Consider the following 20,348-nt stretch of genomic DNA (forward strand, 5'->3'; position numbering starts at 1 on the left):
TTTTTTTTTTTTTTTTTTGAGACAAAGTATCATTCTGTCTCCCAGGCTGGGGTGCAGTGGCACGATCTCAGCTCACTGCAACCCCCGCCTTCTGGGTTCAAGCAGTTCTTCCGCCTCAACCTCCTGAGTAGCTGGGGTTACAGGCGCTCACCACCACGCTTGGCTAATTTTTTTGTATTTATAGTAGGGACGGGGTTTCACCATGTTGGCCAGGCTGGTCTTGAATGCCTGACCTCAAGTGATCCGTCAGCCTTAGCCTCCCAAAGTGCTGGGATTACAGGCGTGAACCACCATACCCGGCCACCATCTGCTTTTGTCTGCTGAACTTGAGGGACATCTTTTTGTTTTTGTAGGACTAACATTAACTGACACCCAGACACGGACTGAGGAAAGCCCTGTCTCACAGCAGACCAAGATTGTTGAGCTGCAGGGAAGAGTTGAGGTTGTTCTGCTGGTAGAATGTCCTTTGTGTAAACAGACAACCCAGACAACCTGGTGATCTGTGTGTCGCCAGGTTTTGGTTTGTTTTGATTCTGACACCCAGGGCTCAGGGTCTTTCAAATTCTCATTCCCCTTTTAGTCGTGCTTCTCAGATTTAGCCTGCAGTGAAGGACCAGGCTTGTAATTTTCAATGGGTTGCACACCAAAACTTGTGTATAATAAGGTCAAAGTGCTGCAGCGATGCCAGATTGCCACCACAGTTATTCAGCGCCTCCGTGCTGCCTTGTGGACTGATGGCAGCTGGAGGACCTGACTGAGCAGCACGGCTGGTAGAGTGTGGGGGTGCCCCCGGTGGGTGAGGTGGGACAGGGCTGCAGGCCAGGGGTCTGAGTGGTGCTCAGCGACCTTGAGGCAGGTGGTGCCCAGGAATGCGCAGACCCTGATGCTCTGCTGCCTGATGCTTCTGCATAGCGGGTGATGAGGCGCCTGCTGGAGGCCCCAGAGAGTTGCCGTCCTCACATCTGTGTGCAGGGCCTGCATCCTCTGCTCCCCTGTAGAGACTCGGGGCAACCTTGGTGTCTGGTTCCACAGCAGGGCTGGCTCTGTGTGCTTGCACAGCAAGAGGTCCCAGCCCCATGATAGTGTGTGATTGGTGGTGTGTGCCAGAGTGGCTGGTGATGACTTTGCCCCACGACAGTCAGTGTTGCAGGTGTGACTGGCAGACATTAGCTGTGTCATCTACAGAGAAGTGGAGTGAGAGATGCTAGTCAGCAGGCTGTGTGGCCCCAAGCCATTGATTGGCCCCAGGCCGTGGGGTCACTGGGCTGCCAGCTGGCGAGGGTGGCGGTGCTGTCCGAGGCTGCACTGCGCCTGCTTGGGGGTTCAGGGAGCTGCTGACATAACTAGTGGGATGAGTCACCCTCCCTTCCGGCTGGCGAGTTGAGTTCAGAGTCCAGGTCCTTAAAGGAACTCAGAGTTCGTTTTCATTTGCACAGTACATTTTTCGATGAAGTCATTTCTCTTGTAATTGGATAGACTGTCCCAACTGTAGGCAGGAAGAACAAAACGTATTACCTTGAGTGCTCCGAAGAGTCTGTGTTGATAGTAAGTGACGTTCTTAAATCTAGAATGGTCACTGGCGATGACCTGATGATGGCGATTCCTGTGGAACGCAGCAGTGGCGGTGGGTTTGAGGCCCAGGCTGGAAGTGGCACATCTCATGCCACCATCTGGGCAGACGAGGGGGTTCTTGGGTGTTCAGTGGATGTGTGTGGATATCAACAGACGGCTCTAGTGCTCACTTGACCTTATTCTGCCTTTCATCAGGGAATCTTTTTTTTTTTTTTGAGACGGAGTCTCGTTCTGTTGCCCAGGCTGGAGTGCAGTGGCCGGATCTCAGCTCACTGCAAGCTCCGCCTCCCAGGTTCACGCCATTCTCCTGCCTCAGCCTCCCGAGTAGCTGGGACTACAGGCACCCGCCACCACGCCCAGCTAATTTTTTGTATTTTTAGTAGAGACAAGGTTTCACTGTGTTAGCCAGGATGGTCTTGATCTCCTGACCTCGTGATCCGCCCTCCTCGGCCTCCCAAAGTGCTGGGATTACAGGCGTGAGCCACCATGCCCGGCCGATTCCAGTGTCTTATACTCCGAAGGGATCCGTGATGGAAGAGGAGAGAGCTGAGTATGTGCTGTGTGCAGCTTCTTTTTCTCTCCTCTTTGGTTCAAGCTCCTGGGATACCTCATGCTGTGGATTTGGGGAAGGCTTTGGGCCAGATTCAAACTCAGGAGTATTTGTGGGTGAACCTGAGAGGGATGGTGATTGTCACGTTTGTCATTTATCAGAGTAAAGCAGAGATGGAACATTTCTAGATAAAAAGTTTAATTTTGCCTCCAAACTCATAGTCCAGTCATCAGGGTATTAGATGTGTCATTGGTTTTAGCCATTGACTGACGAAAGATGTGCGACCGGTGTGTGTTGGTAGGTGGTGCGTTTAGGGATTTGAAAACAGGCGATTCTTCTGGCTTTGTGGCCCCAGGAACGGAGAAGGGCCTCCCTCCGCCTGGTGGAGGGTGTTTGCGTGCAGTAGGTTGGCTGGAGATGACTCCCGCTGCCTGTGATTCCGGGCCTGGGTGAACTGGGGCTGTGATTGTTGGGTAAAAACCCAGCCCTTCCTCAGGGGGAATCTGAAACCACCCCTCCCGGAGGCCTGTCAAGGCAGCGTGGAGAAAAGGGAATGGCACCCTGGAGCTCCACCATGGGCTGTCTGGGGCAGGCGAATGCAGGGGCCCTGGGCAGGGCTGATGGGAGGACGCAGACCAAAAGGGCTACTGTGGAGAGGGAGCTGCAGCACCTGGAGACTGGTAGGCGGGTGATGGAAACCACATAGACTTTCTGTGCAGTTCAGATTTGTCCTGTTGTGAAAATGGGACTAAGGATAACTTCCCCCAGAGATGTGTTAGCTAATGAACCCGCCTTACTACGCTAGAAAGGAGAACACGTCCATCACTTGGTCCTTCCTGGAAAACTCACATAGTGCTTGTCGTTTCTCCAGCACGTTGGGTTATTTGGTGGACACCAGGTAATTCCTGTTGTGGTTTTCTTTCTTTGCCAAGGTACGGACATTGCTGCAGGAGAAGAAGTTGCCATCAAGCTTGAATGTGTCAAAACCAAACACCCTCAGCTCCACATTGAGAGCAAAATCTACAAGATGATGCAGGGAGGAGGTAGGTCCTTTACCAGTCACAGAGGAACACCAGGGTTCTAAGGGAGAACAGCAACTCAGCATTGCTGGTTAAAATAAACCCAAAACTGGCTCCGGGCAAAAGGGAGGGAAGTGTTCCCCACACCCTGACGAAGAGGTCACAGCTTCCTTCAGAGAGTCTCGGGTCCAGAGACCCTCCCTCAACACAAATATATATCTTATGGGCCAGGCGCGGTGGCTTACTCCTGGAATTCCAGCACTTTGGGAGGCCGAGACGGGTGGATCATTTGAGGTCAGCAGTTCGAGACTAGCCTGGCCAACGTAGTGAAACCCCGTCTCTACTAAAAATACAAAAATTAGCCGAGTGTGGTGGCGTGCACCTGTAATCCCAGCTATGCAGGAGGCTGAGGCAGGAGAATTGCCTGAGCTTGGGAGGCGGAGGTTGCAGTGAGCTAAGATCACACCACTGCACTCTAGCCTGGGCGACAGAGTGAGACCCTGTCCCCCCAAAAAAAAGAAAAGAAACATGCCATCTTGTCCTTTTGTTTAAATTTTACTTCATGTCAGGTCATGGTGTCTGAAATAAAGTTTGTGTGAATTTTAATGCATGCTCCCTATGGTGTCTGTGCCCCTCAGTGGTCGCGGGGGCTGTTGCTGGTGGGACCTTCCTGGTGTGTGATCCCTGGGTGAGGCCTGTGCTCCTTCGCATGCTTTGCTTACAGCTTGGGGGATGTCCCTTCACACACTCTGGGCTCATTTTTTCCTGAGCAAAACAAGGGTTTTGAGCTTGGCGACCATCATGACCTCTTCCAGCTCAGTTACTGTCCCCGTTCGGCGAGCCCTCAGCCCAGGGCCTTAGGTACCTGGTGTTCCACTGTGGGCTGAGTATGGAGCAGAGTGCTCCTGTCCTGACCTCAGAGTCCAGCTCTTGCGAGTTCCCTGGACTTTGAAACAGTTCGGCTGATGGAGCAGGAGGGCATTCTCTGCGGGGATTTCAGAGTCATGAAGCACGCATCTCAGCAGCAGAGCTTCGGTCTGGCAGGTGCGCTCTTTGGGAACCGGGCTTTCTGTCTGAAGAGTGGCTGTGCCATGTCCGTGGAGCCCTCCCAGTCAGAAGCCTCCGGGGCACATTTGTAGGCGGATGGTTGGGTGAGTCCCCTTGGGCAATCGGCCAAAGGAAAAGCTGTTCAGGGCCTCTGTTAGCCCTTTTGTCACGGGAAAGGGAGGACTGTTGATGGGCTTTTTTGACATCCTTTCTCAGCACAAGCGACGTAATCTGTGCTACTACAAGAAACCGACATTTCTAGGTTTATGTGACACAAAATGTCTTTGGCAGCACCCGTGGTCCTGGGGAGCCCGTTACAGAGAGGGTCATCCAATGTGTCCTACACGGGCCTCACATGACCAGAGGAGGCCACAGGAATGAAAAATCCCATCACCAACCCAAGGAAAGCTCAACAGAGACCCCGCCCTGGGAGCCTGTCTGGCGGCCCTTGGTGGTGGACTGGCTTCTCAAGGGCCTGGAGCCTGCATTGCCTTGGAGGTGTGACGAGCCAAGTAGAGCAGGGTGGTGCAAGGTGTGACCTTGGCCTGCGGGAGCCTGGTGCGGGGGTCGAGTAAAACCTGCAAGCTTAAAAATACCTTAACTTTTTACGAGAGACATCTGCAGGTGAACTTGCAAGCCAGGGGTACACAAGGGCAAAGGGAAGAAAGCCAGTACTTAAAAGCACAGAATAGGCCAGGCACGGTGGCTCACACCTGTAATCCCAGCACTTTGGGAGGCCGAGGCAGGCAAATCATGAGATCAGGAGATCAAGACCATCCTGGCTAACGTGGTGAAACCACGTCTTTACTAAAAAAAATATAAAAAATTAGCCGGGCGAGGTGGTGGGCGCCTGTAGTCTGGAGGCTGAGGCAGGAGAATGGCGTGAACCTGGGAGGCGGAGCCTGCGGTGAGTGGAGATCGCGCCACTGCACTCAGGTCTGGGTGACAGAGCGAGACTCTGTCTCAAAAAAAAGAAAAAAAAAAGAAAAAAGCCCAGGATGGTCACTGGGGAAGCCAACCCCGAACCAAAAGGTAGCTATGTGGTTCCTGAGCAGGGCTTCTCCACCTGGCACTAGTGCTGTTTGCAGTGGTGTGCTCTCGCATGCTAGGTGTTGGCAGCCCAGGCCCCAGCTGTGACACTCGAAACTTTCTTCAGACAGTGCTGAAGGTCCCTAGCAGGCAAAGTGCCTTCCCCTGCGGCCACTGGCTTAAGAGAGTAAAGAAGCACCTTCCTGTTCCTGCCCATGCACCTTCCCTAGGATCCTGGAAACCAAACAGGATTTCAGAAACGGATTTTCTCCCATTTGGGCTTCAAGCGCATTGCCATGTCCCTGACCATTCCAAAATGTAGGTCAGGTCTTCTGGGTTAAATGCACACACATCTGGTGGATACTGGCAAAGTTTTGTTGTTTTGTTTGTTTGTTTGTTTGTTGAGACGCAGTCTCACTCTGTTGCCCAGGCTGGAGTGCAGTGGCGGGATCTTGGCCCCCTGCAACCTCTGCCTCCTGGGTTCAGGCCATTCTCCTGCCTCAGCCTCTGCAGTAGCTGGGATTACAGGCGTGAGCCACCTCGCCTGGCTAATTTTTGTATTTTTAGTAGAGACAGGGCTTCACCACGTTGGCTAGGCTGGTTGTGAACTCCTGATCTCAGGCGATCTGCTCACCTCGGCCTCCCAAAGTGCTGGGATTACAGGCGTGAGCCACCGCGCCTGTCCAGATACTGTAAAGATCTAAAGATCTGCATTTTAGAAAACATGATGTCCGGGAAGGCAAAAGGCCTCATTCTGGTGGTGGTTCTTGAATTCACTTTGAGACAAAACCAGGGAGTTGACAAATAATGGGAAGAAATTGCTTCATCCAGAAACCACCAGATCTTGCCGCCGCCCGTTCTTGTGCAGTGTCTGCTGTGAGTGATGCAGATTGTCCTGTTGTGGGTGGTGCAGATTGTCCCCTTGTGCAGTGTCTGCTGTGGATGGTGCAGATTGTCCTGCTGTCTCTGAAAAAACGGGCAGCAAGCACCTCTCATTTCAGTTTTCCTTCCTTTCACATGAGAGTCAAGCGGTGGTGCCAGGTTCTGATCTTGCTTACGTCTGCTTGATGGAAGCTGCCTTCCAGGAGAAAGCTCCACACTGAGTGCATTCTGTTATCTGCAGCTTGGGAAGAGTGAGCATTAAAAACACACCGGTCACTGCCCACAGCAGCCCTGGGCAGTGGGTACTGAGCTCTTCAGCCTCATGTTGCAAATGAGGAAACTGGGTTTAGAAGGCTGTGTAACTTCACAGAGGACAGACTTGAACTTGGGCGTTCTAGCCCCCCAGACTACTGCTCAAGCAGCTGTCTGCTCCCAGAGAAGGAAATGGCAGCCACCCTATGTGGCCTTCAGCCGTCAGGAATGTGCCCCAGATGCTCCCACCTGTCCCAAATCTGGTTGGGACAGTAGATTCAATACCTGAAATAGTAGAAAGAAACTAAAATTAGCTATGTTGGTGAAAGACTTGGATAGACACCTAGTTTTTGTCAAAACCGACTGGACTGGTGGACAAAACCCAGGGACTGTTGTAAGTGCTCTTTCCGATCCTAACATCCCCCAAAAGCGGCTTTAGGTCACTCCCTCCTTGGGGAACCCCTCAGCAAACGACATTTACTTAGTTCCCAGCTGCTTTTGGTCAAGGCTAAGATGGCAGGCGTGGTTTCTGGGAGGGAGGAGGGAAATGCTTGTATAGAACTGGGCCAGTGGGTGAAGGTTCTGTGGCTGAGGGTGGGCGACTGCCTACCATCATCTTTATTGTGAAATATTGTACAACACCAAAGAACGTATGTAACATGTATGGTTATCGAGGACATTAAAATCAACAACCAGGACCCTGTCCTGCCCGTCTGAGAGGAACACTCCTCCCTGTGGAGCCCATTTGCCTGCCATGCCCCATACCTGTGCCAGGCCCTCGCTCATCTGTTTGTAAGTTTTTGTTTCTTTGTCATCCTACAAGAAACTTCCAAAATCCAAATAATGAAATTATTTAGAAACATTTTTTTTTTTTTTGAGACGGAGTCTTGCTCTGTCGCCCAGGCTGGAGTGCAGTGGCCGGATCTCAGCTCACTGCAAGCTCCGCCTCCCGGGTTCACGCCATTCTCCTGCCTCAGCTTCCCGAGTAGCTGGGGCTACGGGCGCCCGCCACCACGCCCGGCTAGTTTTTTGTATTTTTTAGTAGAGAGGGGGTTTCACCATGTTCGCCAGGATGGTCTCGATCTCCTGACCTTGTGATCTGCCCGTCTCGGCCTCCCAAAGTGCTGGGATTACAGGCCTGAGCCACCGCGCCCGGCCTTCTAGAAACATTTTACAGTTACATAAGTCATTTTAGGGTTGAATTGCTGAAAACTTTATGAAAATTTCTATTTGCATTAATGCTGAGTCCCCACATTTATATTGAAACTTTTCACAGATCAGGGTGGAGCATGTCTTCATGTATCTGGCCTTGTCCTCCCATTTTTTTATCCCCACGCATATATTTAGCTATCTTTGGGCACCATGAGGGAAAAGTGTGGAGGTGACAAATAGCAGCACGAGTGGCTGCTTCCCACCATGACAGGACCTGGACAGGGCAGCAGGGTGGCCCTGGATGACTGGCATACTTAGGCAGCCTTGGGTCTCTGTTTTCAAACCCATTGGCTTCACTTGTTACTGCAAAAACACAGTAGCAGTAAGTCCATTGAGCACAAGTGCATTGGGAGCCAAGAGCATGTTGCTTTTACTGTATTTTATCCATTCTCTAATGCCATGCATGACGGGGCACATTGTTACAGCTACCAAAAGGGGTGATTCTGCTGAGACATTTGGGGGGCAGGGAGGAAAAATAAACAGGCCAGGTGCAGTGGCTTACACCTGTAGTCTCAGCTACTTGGGAGGCTGAGGCAGGAGGATGGCTTGAGCTCGGGAGGTTAAGGCTGCAGTGAGCTGTGATGGTGCCACTGCCCTCCAGCCTGGATGACAGCAGGACCCCTGTTTAAAAAAAGAGAGAAAGAAATTTGGTGTCAGTAAATACACCGTCAGTAACACCATCAGTACACCATCAGTCAGTACACCGTCACTCACATCAGTCAGTAAACCACCAGTCACGTCAGTCAGTACACCATCAGTACACCATCACTCACATCGGTCAGTACACCATCAGTCAGTACACCAGTCATGTCAGTCAGTACACCATCAGTCATGTCAGTCAGTAGACCATCAGTCAGTACACCATCAGTCACATCAGTCAGTACACCGTCAGTCACATCTGTCAGTACACAGTCACATCAGTCAGTACACCGTCAGTTCACCATCAGTCATGTCAGTACACCATCAGTCAGTACACCATCAGTCACATCAGTCAGTACGCCGTCAGTCACATCAGTCACGTCAGTACACCATCAGATGAGTACACCATCAGTCACATCAGTCGGTACACTGTCAGTACACCATCAGTCACGTCAGTCAGTATACACTGTCAGTCCACATCAGTCCCAGTACGCCGTCAGTCACATCAGTCAGTAGCGTCCAGTCACATCAGTCAGTAATGCCGTCCAGTCACGTCAGTCCAGTACACTGTCCGTGCACAATCAAGGTCAGTACGCCGTCAGTCACATCAGTTTCAGTACGCTGTCAGTCACACCAGTCCAGTATACCACAGTCACACCAGTCAGTACACCATCAGTACATCAGTCAGTACACCATCAGTTACATCAGTCAGTACACCATCAGTTCAGATGGCTCATGAGTCCATGCCACATATGTCTTTTGAATACATGAAAGTTTTAGTGTTATGCGATGCGGTCTGTATTTTGTAACTTTCTTTGACCCAGAGTATTCCTGAGATTCTTCCCTATGGATTGCAGCTCTAGGTAATTGATTTTCATTGTTTGATTATCTACATAGCTGTATAAAGTAGCTTCCTCTTATTCTGTGTTGAGCCCTGGGGAGCTTCTAGCATTTGCTCTTAGGGACAGTGCTTTTGTGCACATCTTGTCCATGTGTCTGGGGCACACGTGCCAGCACCTACGTGTGAAGGTGCAGTGGCTGTTGCTTGGCACGTGCAAATATCCAGTTCTGCAAGATAACGCAGGCATCCGCATATTTATATGTATCGATTTTTCCAAGGTGGTTATGCAGATTTCCATTCCCCCCTGCAGAGCAGCAGAGTTTTGTGTAGCCCACATCATCCTCAGCCTCACAACACTGTTTTCAGCAGGGCAGGGGGTGAAAAAGGCAGAAAAAAAACTGCTGGTACTGGCATATTGATGTGATGTCGTTTCCTACATAGGGATCTCAACAGATTAGAGAGTTCAGCAAATTTAAGATCAAAATATAAAATCTATTTATTTTGTTAAACCAACAATAATTAATTAGTTACACAATGTAATTTAAAAGTACTGCTTACAGTAGCAAAAGGTATCTAGGGATAAATTTTAAGACAGATAAGTTCTGTATGCAGAAAATATATAAACTTTATTGAAAGACATTTAAGAAAGATTTGCCTAATTCTCCTCTATGTTCAGAGAAAGGAAGATGCCAGTGTCAGGTCTCCCAAAGTTGCTCTTAACATTCAGTGACGTTCCTATTGACATCCAGCCACTTCTCTGACATGACGAGGTGATTAGAATTCACCAAGAAGAGTGCAAGGCCAGGGTTAATTAAAACATCTGTGAAGAAGAGGGCCATTTGCCCTGCAAACACCAGCACTTACTATAAAGCTGTCACGATGAAACTGTGTAGTTCTGGCCACGAGAAGGGCTTAGAAGGAGTGACAGCCTAGAACACTGAGCATGCTGGGCCTCGGTGGGTTGTAAGTATATTTATCGCTCTCTGTTAAGAGGAGTCCTGAGTGCTTGGAGAAGCAGCTGATTCCAGGGCTGGGGCAGAAAGAAGGAAGGTGAATCTGGAACGTGTGGCAGAAAGAAAAGAAGTTCAAAACCGATAGGCATTTGTTGTGAGGGTACAGGAAAAAGCTTGAAAGGTTATCTGTTGCCTAAATTTAGGACAGTGAAAACTTCAAAATGAGTATTAAGAAGAAGGAACTGTGATGCGTTGGAGTGGAGAAAGGGAATTTGGGAATCCATAATGCTGAATATATATAGAGAGAGAATTCACAAATCCGTAGTAAGGTTGAGTATCTGAAACACCCAGAATCAGAAACTTTATGAAAAGTGCTGACATGATGCTCAAAGGAGATGCGAATGGGGGCCGTTTGGATTTTCAGATTAGGGACGGTCAGCTGTGGCGCAGAATGCCACTATTCCAAAATCCGAAAGTACGTATGTATTTGCATGTATATATCATATATTTTCAGGTTTATATATACGTTTATATGCAACTATTCCAGAATCTGAAAGTAGATATGTATTTGCATATATATCTTATATGTATTGAGGTTTATATATACATTTTTTAAAAATATATATACATATATACAAAAGACCAAAGTCAAACATAAACACACGTATATGTATATGCCTCATGCCCGACTTCCTGGGGCTAAGCCATCCTCCCACCTCAGCCTCCCGAGTAGTAGGCACACAGCACCAAGCCTAGCTAATTTTTAAAATTTTTTTGTAGAGACGAGGGTCTCCCTATGTTTCTTTCTGGTCTCAACTCGGGCTTAAGTGATCCTCCCACTTCCACCTCCATCGTGCTGGGATTATAGGCCTGAGCCTGGCCAGTTAAAAAACTTTTTGATGTGGAATCCAGTTGAAATCTGTAGTCACGTTTCATGACTTTCTCTGCTGATTTGAACATCCGGGTCTGTTTCAGTTGACCTCTTACTCCAGGTTTGTTTTCCACGGTGGATGCCGGACATCGAGAATGTCACGCATGCTGTGCTCTTCCACGTTCTGCAGGCTCCTCCTCAGCTCTCTTCTGGGATGAGGTTGGATTCCTGGATCTGCTAGGTCTGGCCTTTGTGCTTATGCTCCCAGCAGTACAGGGGGCAGCCCAGGGCGCCCTCTCGCCGCTCCTTCCCGCCCTGAAGCACGGCTGTTATTGGCTGGTACGGCTGTCAGTCATTGGCCGGGCCGGCGCTGAAACCGCCCTGTCATGTGTGCGGCTGTGTGTTTTGTTTTTTCCCTTAGTTACTTAAGGTGTGAGGGCGAATCAGGCCCCATAACTGTTTTTGCTAGAAGTAGAAGTAACTTTTACACTTTTTAAATTTTATTTTATTTTTTGAGACGGAGTCTTGCTCTGTCTGCCGCCCAGGCTGGAGTGCAGTGGCCGGATCTCAGCTCACTGCAAGCTCCGCCTCCCGGGTTCACGCCATTCTCCTGCCTCCGCCTCCCGAGTAGCTGGGACTACAGGCGCCCGCCTCGTCGCCCGGCTGGTTTTTTGTATTCTTTAGTGGAGACTGGGTTTCACCGTGTTAGCCAGGATGGTCTATAGCATCTCTTTTTGACGCTGAGGGCAGAAATTATTTTTTAATGTAAGATACTGAAAGCACTCATAAGCAAATGATAGGGGCATTCATATTCATGAAAATTAAGTCTTTTCATCAAGAAACTCCAGAAGAAAATTAAAAACCTGCCATTAACTGAGAGATACTTGCCTCACAAAAAGCCTACAATGGTTTAGTATCTAGAATTTATAAAGAACTATTATAAATAGGAAAAGATACCACGATGGAAAACTTAGCCAAACAAAAAGACACACCTTCAGAAGAGAGGGGGATACATATGGCCAGTAAAATGAGCCGGGCGTGGTGGCGCCTGCCTGTAATCCCAGCTACTCAGGAGGCTGAGGCAGGAGAATTGCTTGAACCCGGGAGGCGGAGGTTGCTGTGAGCCGAGATGGCGCCCCTGCACTCCAGCCTGGGTGACAGCAAGACCTCACCTCAAAACAATAAAATAATGAAACAACTTTTTTAATGAAGTAAATTTCCCTGATGGTACCAAAACTTGCTGTAAGACTAAACTAAAAATCTGTCTTGCCATGGAAGGACATGAAAGGTTTATCCAGGCCGTTCATAAGCTGTATGTGTGTAGAGCCATGTGTATAGTTAAGGACCTAGTGCTGTAAAAACATACCAAAAAAACATGTTCTTGTGGATATAAGAGAAAAAATAGGACCGAAGGACATATTTTGGGGGTGGTATTTTGAGAAACCCATCTGTTGCTGCAGCGTTCGAATTTGACTCTGGCGTGAGGCTGCGGTGCGCGCTCCTGCGTGTTCCTGCATGCGTCTTTATCAGCATGTGTTTCCATCTCTCAGCATCTTCTTGTGGTCGTCGACTTTTCATACGTAAAGTCTTGGGTGAAGTGTCCAGGTCTTTCACCCATTTTTTTCTAAAGTAGATTTTTTTTGTTTTGTTTTCAGACAGGGTCTTGCTCTGTGGCACAGGCTGGAGTGCAGTGGTGCCGTCATGGCTCACTGCAGCCTTCATTTCCTGGGCTCAAGTGATCCTCCTGCCTCAGCCTCCCAAGTAGATGGGACCACAGAAGCGTGCCACACACCCAGCTAATTCCCAAAGTTTTTTTGTAGAGACATAAGGGTCTCCCTATGTTATCCAGGCTGGTCTCGAACTGGAGCTCAAGCAGTCCTCCCGCTCCAGCCTCCCAAAGTGCTAGGATTACAGGCATGAGCCACTGCACCTGGCCCGTGTGTCTTTTTAGTGTTGATTATGCCTTCAGCACTGATACTATGCAGCCATCTGTAAATTCTTTCTGTTAGATTTATTGTGTCTGTATTCTCACTTCCCTGATTTGTGTATTTCAAGCCTGGGTTACTGTGTAAATCCCCAAAAAGTTTTCATTGCTTTTGTTTTTCTCTTATCCAGTCAAATACTTCTACCAACATCATAGTCATTGAACATATTTTCTTCTCTCACCTAACCCATGGTAGCTGCTTTCTCTCCTGAACCTCCTCCCCTCTCCCATGTGACGTCTCTGGTGGGCTCTGGTCCTTTCTGCCTGAGCTCTTTCTCTCCCGCATCATGACTGCTTCCTGTGTCTCCTGCCCCCCTGCCCTAGAAGGTGAGAGTCAGGGAGGTGGGGCTTCAATCCCCTCCTTGTCTCCTTTGCAGCTCCTGTCCGCTTGGCCCTGGTCCAACGTCTGCCTCAGGCCATTTGCTAACAGATGGGGCCTAATCTCGAAGATGGGTCCCTGAGGACTGGCGTTGCCGGGGTCTTCTGCCTCCGTCACCCCTCCCCCATTCAGGGTTGTCACCAGGACCCCTTGGTGTGCACAGCACAGACGTAGTGTGGAGCTGAGGCAGGGCCTGGACTGAAACGCTGTCTGATTTCCTCACCTAGTGGGCATCCCCACCATCAGATGGTGCGGGGCTGAGGGGGACTACAACGTCATGGTGATGGAGCTGCTGGGGCCGAGCCTGGAGGACCTCTTCAACTTCTGCTCCAGGAAATTCAGCCTCAAAACCGTCCTGCTGCTTGCTGACCAAATGGTAAGGACCGTTTCCTGACACTTGGCACATACTTGCCGTCTGGTGGAATCAGCCGCTCACTTGTGCTGTTCTCGCCATCATTACAGCTGTTAATTCACAGAGGAAATGGAAATGTGCTAAGCCTTAGCCTTGAGGCTCTGGTGGCTCAGCTGACTGGCTTGGAGGCCACCCTCTCGGTACCAGCATAACACGTTTCCATGCAGTGGGCCCCTCCATCTCTCAGGAACACGCATATGATTCCCAAGCACCTCTGTGCAGTTTCTCTGCTAATCCTGGTGTGTAGCCTGTGCGGAGGACAGTGCTGGGAGAGACCGATGTCTAGTGGCGGGTTGTCCCCTCTGTCACCTCACCTCTCTGTTTTGTGGGAGCTGAAGGCAAAGCGCCTAGGCCTGTGGAGGGTGAAGGGTTGCTGAAGGCACCTGGGGGAACAATTTGGTCAGTTGGGCGTCCCGCTCGCTAATTGTTAAACTCACCTGCCGTGGCTGAGGGGCAGGAACAACGCAGCCACTGGCACAGTGTCCTGCAGTTGAGCTGTCCCTCCCTGAGACCGCCCTGGGCTGCCATCTCGCGCCTTGCTCTGCTCACAGATCAGTCGCATCGAATACATTCATTCAAAGAACTTCATCCACCGGGATGTAAAGCCAGACAACTTCCTCATGGGCCTGGGGAAGAAGGGCAACTTGGTGTACATCATCGACTTCGGGCTGGCCAAGAAGTACCGGGACGCACGCACCCACCAGCACATCCCCTATCGCGAGAACAAGAACCTCACAGGGACGGCGCGGTACGCCTCCATCAACACGCACCTTGGAATTGGTGAGCCCTTGGGCGTGGGTCACTGACCTAGGGTGCCTTTGGGCATGTCCATGCCTCAACCCAGGGAGAGGCCAGCCTCTCGGGGAGCTGGGGGTGCGAGTGTGTCATCAGACCTTTGCAGCAGACAGGCTGGCACATGACTGCCAGGTGTATGGGGGCAGGTGGATGCTGAGATGTTGCTGAGTCACCTGTGATGTGTTCGGGAATTTCCTTAGTGTGCATAAGGGGCAGCTCTGGGTGAGAGTGATCCGGGCGTGCGTGTCTGAGGCTCGTCTCCACTGGAAGTGCCAGCTGCGTCTTTTGCTTTGACGTGAGCACGCAAGTGCCGTTCTTCACGCCTTTCCCTTTTCTTTTCAGAACAATCCCGAAGAGATGACTTGGAGTCTCTGGGCTACGTGCTAATGTACTTCAACCTGGGCTCTCTACCCTGGCAGGGGCTGAAGGCCGCCACCAAGAGACAGAAATACGAAAGGATTAGCGAGAAGAAAATGTCCACCCCCATTGAAGTGTTGTGTAAAGGCTACCCTTGTAAGTCTCTGGAGGCCTCTTCTCAGTGGAGCTGCTCACGGGGGTTGCACCTGCGTCGGGCCCGCCTCAGGTGTGCTGAGATGGCTCAGCCTGGGTTTTGTCAGAAGAGTTGCTCCCCTTCCAAAGGGGTGGTGGCAGGAAAGTGGGGTGCTTTTGTGTATGGTGGTAATAGCCTGCCCTCCTGTTCGTCTTGACTTACTTGCCAAGTGCCCATCAGTGTGGAGAGCACTTGGAGGCCCTGGAGAGATGGCAGGTGAGGCAGGCCTGAGCCTTGGGGTCCTAAGTGGCTGGAAAGGGATGGATGGGCAGTGGTGGGGCCTCTCTCCCTTTGCATTTGTAGGACTGCCCCAGGATACACACCTCAGATGAAACTAAATTGTGCTTTATGACTTGAATTCTTTTAAAAGCTTTCTTAAGGCCTAGAGTCTTAGAAATCTGACAGGTGTTTTGCATCTGTCTTTCTCCCCTTGAGTGTGCAGCAGCAGGAGGTAGACAGTGACGTTGGCAGACACCTCGAGTCGCAGTTGGGTTTCACAAGTTAGCTTTGAGTTTGTTGTTTTGCAGCCGAATTTGCCACATACCTGAATTTCTGCCGTTCCTTGCGTTTTGACGACAAGCCTGACTACTCCTACCTGAGGCAGCTTTTCCGGAATCTGTTCCATCGCCAGGGCTTCTCCTACGACTACGTGTTCGACTGGAACATGCTCAAATTTGTAAGTTGTGCTGCCAGCATGTTCGCTCAGTGTGGTGTGCAGGGGATGCCTTGTCAGCGAGAGGCCAGTGACCGTCTTGTTGAGGGGCTGTACCATATAGGGAGTGTCTCCGGTGGTGAAGGGCGAGTGTGTAGTGGGCAGGACTTGGACCAAGTGGGTGTCTGCCAGAAAGGGGTGCCAAGAAGTAAGATAGGGCCCAGAGCATGCCCTGGGGGCAGAGGGTGGGGGCTGGGGGTACGTGTTCCCGTTCACTGTGCCAGATGGTTGTGGTGCTCACGAGATGAGTGGGGTTGGGGCCTGTTGAGGTGCTGCCGGTCCAGCCTGACTGACCCTGTCGTGAGCTGGTTTTGCCTGTGGCTTTCTTGATCCGGGTGTGAGCATGCCCTGGAGCCTCTAAAACGCAGCCCAGCCCTGGGTCCATGTCTGAGCTGAATTACTATTCAGACACTGCTGCTGCCAGAATTGAAGCTCTGGTGAACGTGCTGTGTTCTTTTTTTTTTTTTTTTTTTTTTTTTTTTTTTTTTTTTTTGTTTTTTTTTTTGAGGGGGAGTCTCGCTCTGTCGGCCCGGACTGAGGTGCCAGTGCCCAGACTCAGGCTCACGTGCAAGCCTCCGCCTGCCCGGTTTCAAGCCAATTCTGCCTGCCTCAGCTCCGCGAGTAGCTGGGCTACCAGGCGCCCAGCGCCACCAGTCGCCCGGGCTAGTTTTTTGTATTTTTAGTAAGAGAACGGGGTTTCACCGTGTTAAGGCGCAGGATGTCTCGATCTCCTGAACGCTCGTGATCCGCCCGTTCCGCCTCCCAAGTGCTGTATTAGCAGGCTTTGAGCCACCGCGCCCGGCCTGCTGTGTTCTTTCATTAAAAACTTGCTGTTTAGTTGTCAGTTTTAAGTAGAAGTTGGAGTCTTTCCAGGCGACAGTCTGATGGAGGAGCAGAACTGCCTCTTGGGAGGGTACAAAAACGGCGGCCTTGTCCGATAGTCGTGCAGGGGCCAGGGAGGGGCAGTGGTGCCCTGGACCCGGCCTCGGCGCCTCCAGGTGGTGGGAGGGGTGCGCTCTGCAGAGCGGACAGGTCCCTCTGCCGAGGCTGTGCTGCCTCTGGAGGCGGCAGAGCGACCCTCCTGCGGTAGTGGAGTCACCTGGCCCTCAGAGCAGTCTAGGCCAGTGTTTTCCGTAAATGGCAGCCTGAGGAGTCTGGGCGGTGCTGGTTGAATGGTGCTGCAGCTGCAGGCGTGTGTCCCGCTATGTGTTGCCTGGTGGACGTGGCTGTGTCCAGTCAGCTGTACTTGCAGGAAGAGGTGGCACCTGGGTTTGGCCCCGGGGCTGTAGTTTTCAGGCCCCTGCCACACAGCATTGGCAGTTAGAATCTGCTCTTTCATAGGCTGCTGTCTAGGCTTAGAATCTGACCTCCCCACCCCTGTGCATCTGGACAGTGCAGCACAAACCCGGCTGCTGGCCGCACCCACCACACCTGCACAGGCTGTCGCAGGCCGTAGGGTCTGGACCCTGAGTGGACTCCTCGTCTGAGCAAACGCTCTCATTCCCACCCTGCTTTCGTCCCCAGCTGTCACCATTTGGGGCCTGTCTCTGGCCTCCGATGGTTCCTGTCTCTCTCCCTGCACGTGTCAGTGAGCATGTTCACAGAGAAGCAGGGGGCCAGCTGTTGCCCATTTTGAAGTTTAAGGAAGTTTTGAGCCCACAGGGAAATGACATGCGAGTGGGGTTTTTTTGATTGTTGGGGTAGCTGAGAGGCCTGACTCTGACCCCTTGTGAGGATAACGCTGGCATCCCGTGGGGAGAAACGCGTGGCCTGTGGGCGGCTTCGCAGACAGTCTGTCCCAGTGCCCTTTGGTAGGGATTTTCTCCCGTGGCCGGGGCAGCCTAGGACCTAGGGTTGCTTTCTGTCAAACCTGGTTCCACTCTGGCCTCATCTCCTGACTCCTCAGGGTGCCAGCCGGGCCGCCGACGACGCCGAGCGGGAGCGCAGGGACCGAGAGGAGCGGCTGAGACACTCACGGAACCCGGCTACCCGCGGCCTCCCTTCCACAGCCTCCGGCCGCCTGCGGGGGACGCAGGAAGTGGCTCCCCCCACACCCCTCACCCCTACCTCACACACGGGTGAGTGCCCCCCTCCCAGCGCTCTGGAGCAGCTCTGGGGTGACTTCCTGTGTCCCAGGGTTGGTGGGGAGGGTACACTTGGTGGTGGATGCTGTAAGTGCCCCATGTCAGGCGATGCTCCTCCTGGGGTGGATGAGCCAGGCTGCCCGGGTGCCTTTAGAAATGAGGACACCTGCCGGTGTACGTGATTCCTCCGACATCTCGCGTTCCTCCCTTATGAGCCCCCTGACCTCGCTCCCATGTCCCTTTGTGTCCCTCCGGCCGGATCTGAATATTGGTGGCCATCGGTTGCTGCCAGCTCCTGACTGTCCAGGCAGCCCGGGGTCCTCTCTGGCCACAGCCTCTCACAGGAAGCCGCAAGCAAGAGGCAGCAGACAGGGGCGACCCACTCCGTTTCTCTCCTGTCCTCAGCCAACACCTCCCCCCGGCCTGTCTCCGGCATGGAGAGAGAGCGGAAAGTGAGTATGCGGTTGCACCGCGGGGCCCCCGTCAACATCTCCTCGTCCGACCTCACGGGCCGACAAGATACCTCTCGCATGTCCACCTCACAGGTAGGTGCAGAGCTCCTGGGCGGGCTGTGGTTTCTCCAGGGCTTCTTTCCTTCTTTCCTTTCTTCCCCCCATGTTTGAGAGTTTTTAATCTCGCCAGGGTGTGGTGTCCTGGTTCTGCTGCAGATGAGGCTTCTCGGGAGGGCCTGGGAGACAAGCTGGGCCGTCATGGGGCTTGTCTCCTGGTCGCAGGTGGGCAGTCTCAGGTCTCAGGTGCCCGAGGCCAGCAAACCATGGGGGCTTTCTCCTGCTGTTTGAGTGCCCCACTGCCTGCAGCTGTCCCCAGGCAGCCAACACCACGCGCCCGCTTGCGTCCCGTTGTGGGTGCCCCTGGCCCAAGGGAACCTTCCTCATTCTTCCTCATTCTTGCCGCTGGCCAGGGATGGAGGCCCGTAGGGACCTCCACGGGCTCCCCGCGCGACCCTCCCTGGTGGCGTGCCCTGCGACAAGGCTTACCTTCTTTTGACGGCCTCGCCCGTCTTCCCTCGGACGAGAAGTACCCTGTTGCGCAGCCCGGGCCTGGCCACGGCCGCCTCCTCTTCAGCATCCTGCAGCAGCCTCTCCTCTCTTTCCTCTGGCTTCTGTTGTCTTCTGCGTTTGCTAACGTGCTCTTTGAACCAGAACAGCTTTCTCCATATGGATCCATTGTATTTCTTCAAATAGTTTTCTGGGTTGTTCGCCAACAGGGACAGGGTTAGTGGGGCAGGGCCGTGGTTCACCAGCAGGCATCCTGGGGGGTGCCCAGATCCCCCACGGGTCTTCCGCATGAGCAGGAACTCGGTTCGGAAATGCCCTGGAGCCTGGCTTTTGGGGAGGTGTCTTTTGGGGTCACAGGATGGAGCCAGGCCTGCTGCCGCAAGTGGGGCTGGGTGTAGCTGGCTAGCCAGGAACACACCAGAGTGGGGAGCATTCTTGACCACTTGCCGTGGTCAAATGATTTTTAATAAAATGATTGGGGTTACTGCACATTTCTAACTCACTAATGATATCACTAGAAGTGGATTTCTTGTGTGATAACTTCCTCCCAAAGAGACCAAAGATGCAGGATTTTGACTTCGTGGTTATTTGAATTGGGTTCAAGGGGTCTGGGCTGCATCACGAGAGTGGGTCCCTTACCTGCGCACAGCCCTGCTCTCACCTCCAGACACAGAGAGGGTTTAACTGGCTTCTTTCCACGAGCCTGGCACTTGCGCATCAGTTACCGTGAGCAGGTCCCAGGAGGGTCTGCCCGTGCCCTTGTGTCTTCTTGACGCACGGCTGGCTCTGTAGCCCTGAACCATGGCGCAGGAGCCGAGAGTGCTCCCCTCGATGGGCACTGACTGGACTTGGGCCGCCTTGCCGCAGCACTTGGCCAGCAGGGAAGGGGCCTGAGTGCTGTTTGTTTTAAAGAAAGTAAAGTGTTTAGTGGTTTGGGATCTTTGAGGGCAGTGAAGCCGTCCTGAGCGGGCTGAGCAGCCACAGCCCTGAGTCCAGCTGCCTCTTCTCGGAACACAGCCTTGGCGGCACCTGGGTGTGGCCATCATAGCCGCGAGCCCCCGAGGTGGTCGTGAGCAGTGCCTCCTTCCATGGTGAGCTGTGGCAGGAACCACAGCTGGCTCTTAGGCCCTTGTTTTCCGTATGAGGAAATACGACGTGGACTCTTAACAGCAGGGAGGAGTCTCCAGAGAGAGTTGGTTTGGGGGTGTGTTCTTTCCGAAAGAAGCATCTTGGCCTCTGCTCCTGGACACCCTGGGGGGCCTTCTTGAGAGGCATGTTGAGGGCTCCCCACCTCCAGGGCCGGCCCCCTCCGTCACCATCTCACGGGAAGGCTTTGGCTGTGTTTCCTTCCTGCCAGACTCTGCCAACACCGGCACACGTGGTGGCTATGACCGGCAGCCCCCCGTTTTGAGTCCCAAAGGGGATACAGGAGGCTCGATTGCTCTGAACGCCTCACCTGCTTGCTCAGGTGAGCTGGAGAGACAGTCACCATGGGCAGTGACTCATCCCCGGCCAGTCTTCCTCCTCGGGCCGTCGCTCTTCCTGG

General features: G+C 52.4%; 1 protein-coding gene across 4 annotated transcripts in view; it reads left to right on the forward strand.

The window, feature by feature from the left end:
- The window catches only part of CSNK1D (casein kinase 1 delta), a 33,901-nt gene that overhangs the window by 5,790 nt on the left and 7,763 nt on the right, over positions 1–20,348 (forward strand). For all 4 annotated transcript variants that reach the window (XM_017879184.1, XM_017879183.1, XM_017879181.1 and 1 more), the window contains exons 2-8: positions 3,055–3,165; positions 13,458–13,606; positions 14,194–14,422; positions 14,780–14,950; positions 15,515–15,663; positions 17,606–17,777; positions 18,189–18,328. In XM_017879184.1, coding sequence (XP_017734673.1) covers positions 3,055–3,165; positions 13,458–13,606; positions 14,194–14,422; positions 14,780–14,950; positions 15,515–15,663; positions 17,606–17,777; positions 18,189–18,328 — 1,121 coding nt within the window. The remainder of the gene's footprint in view (positions 1–3,054; positions 3,166–13,457; positions 13,607–14,193; positions 14,423–14,779; positions 14,951–15,514; positions 15,664–17,605; positions 17,778–18,188; positions 18,329–20,348) is intronic.

Source organism: Rhinopithecus bieti, unplaced genomic scaffold (genome assembly GCF_001698545.2).
Source record: "Rhinopithecus bieti isolate Rb0 unplaced genomic scaffold, ASM169854v2 scaffold_9899, whole genome shotgun sequence".
Taxonomy (NCBI): domain Eukaryota; kingdom Metazoa; phylum Chordata; class Mammalia; order Primates; family Cercopithecidae; genus Rhinopithecus; species Rhinopithecus bieti.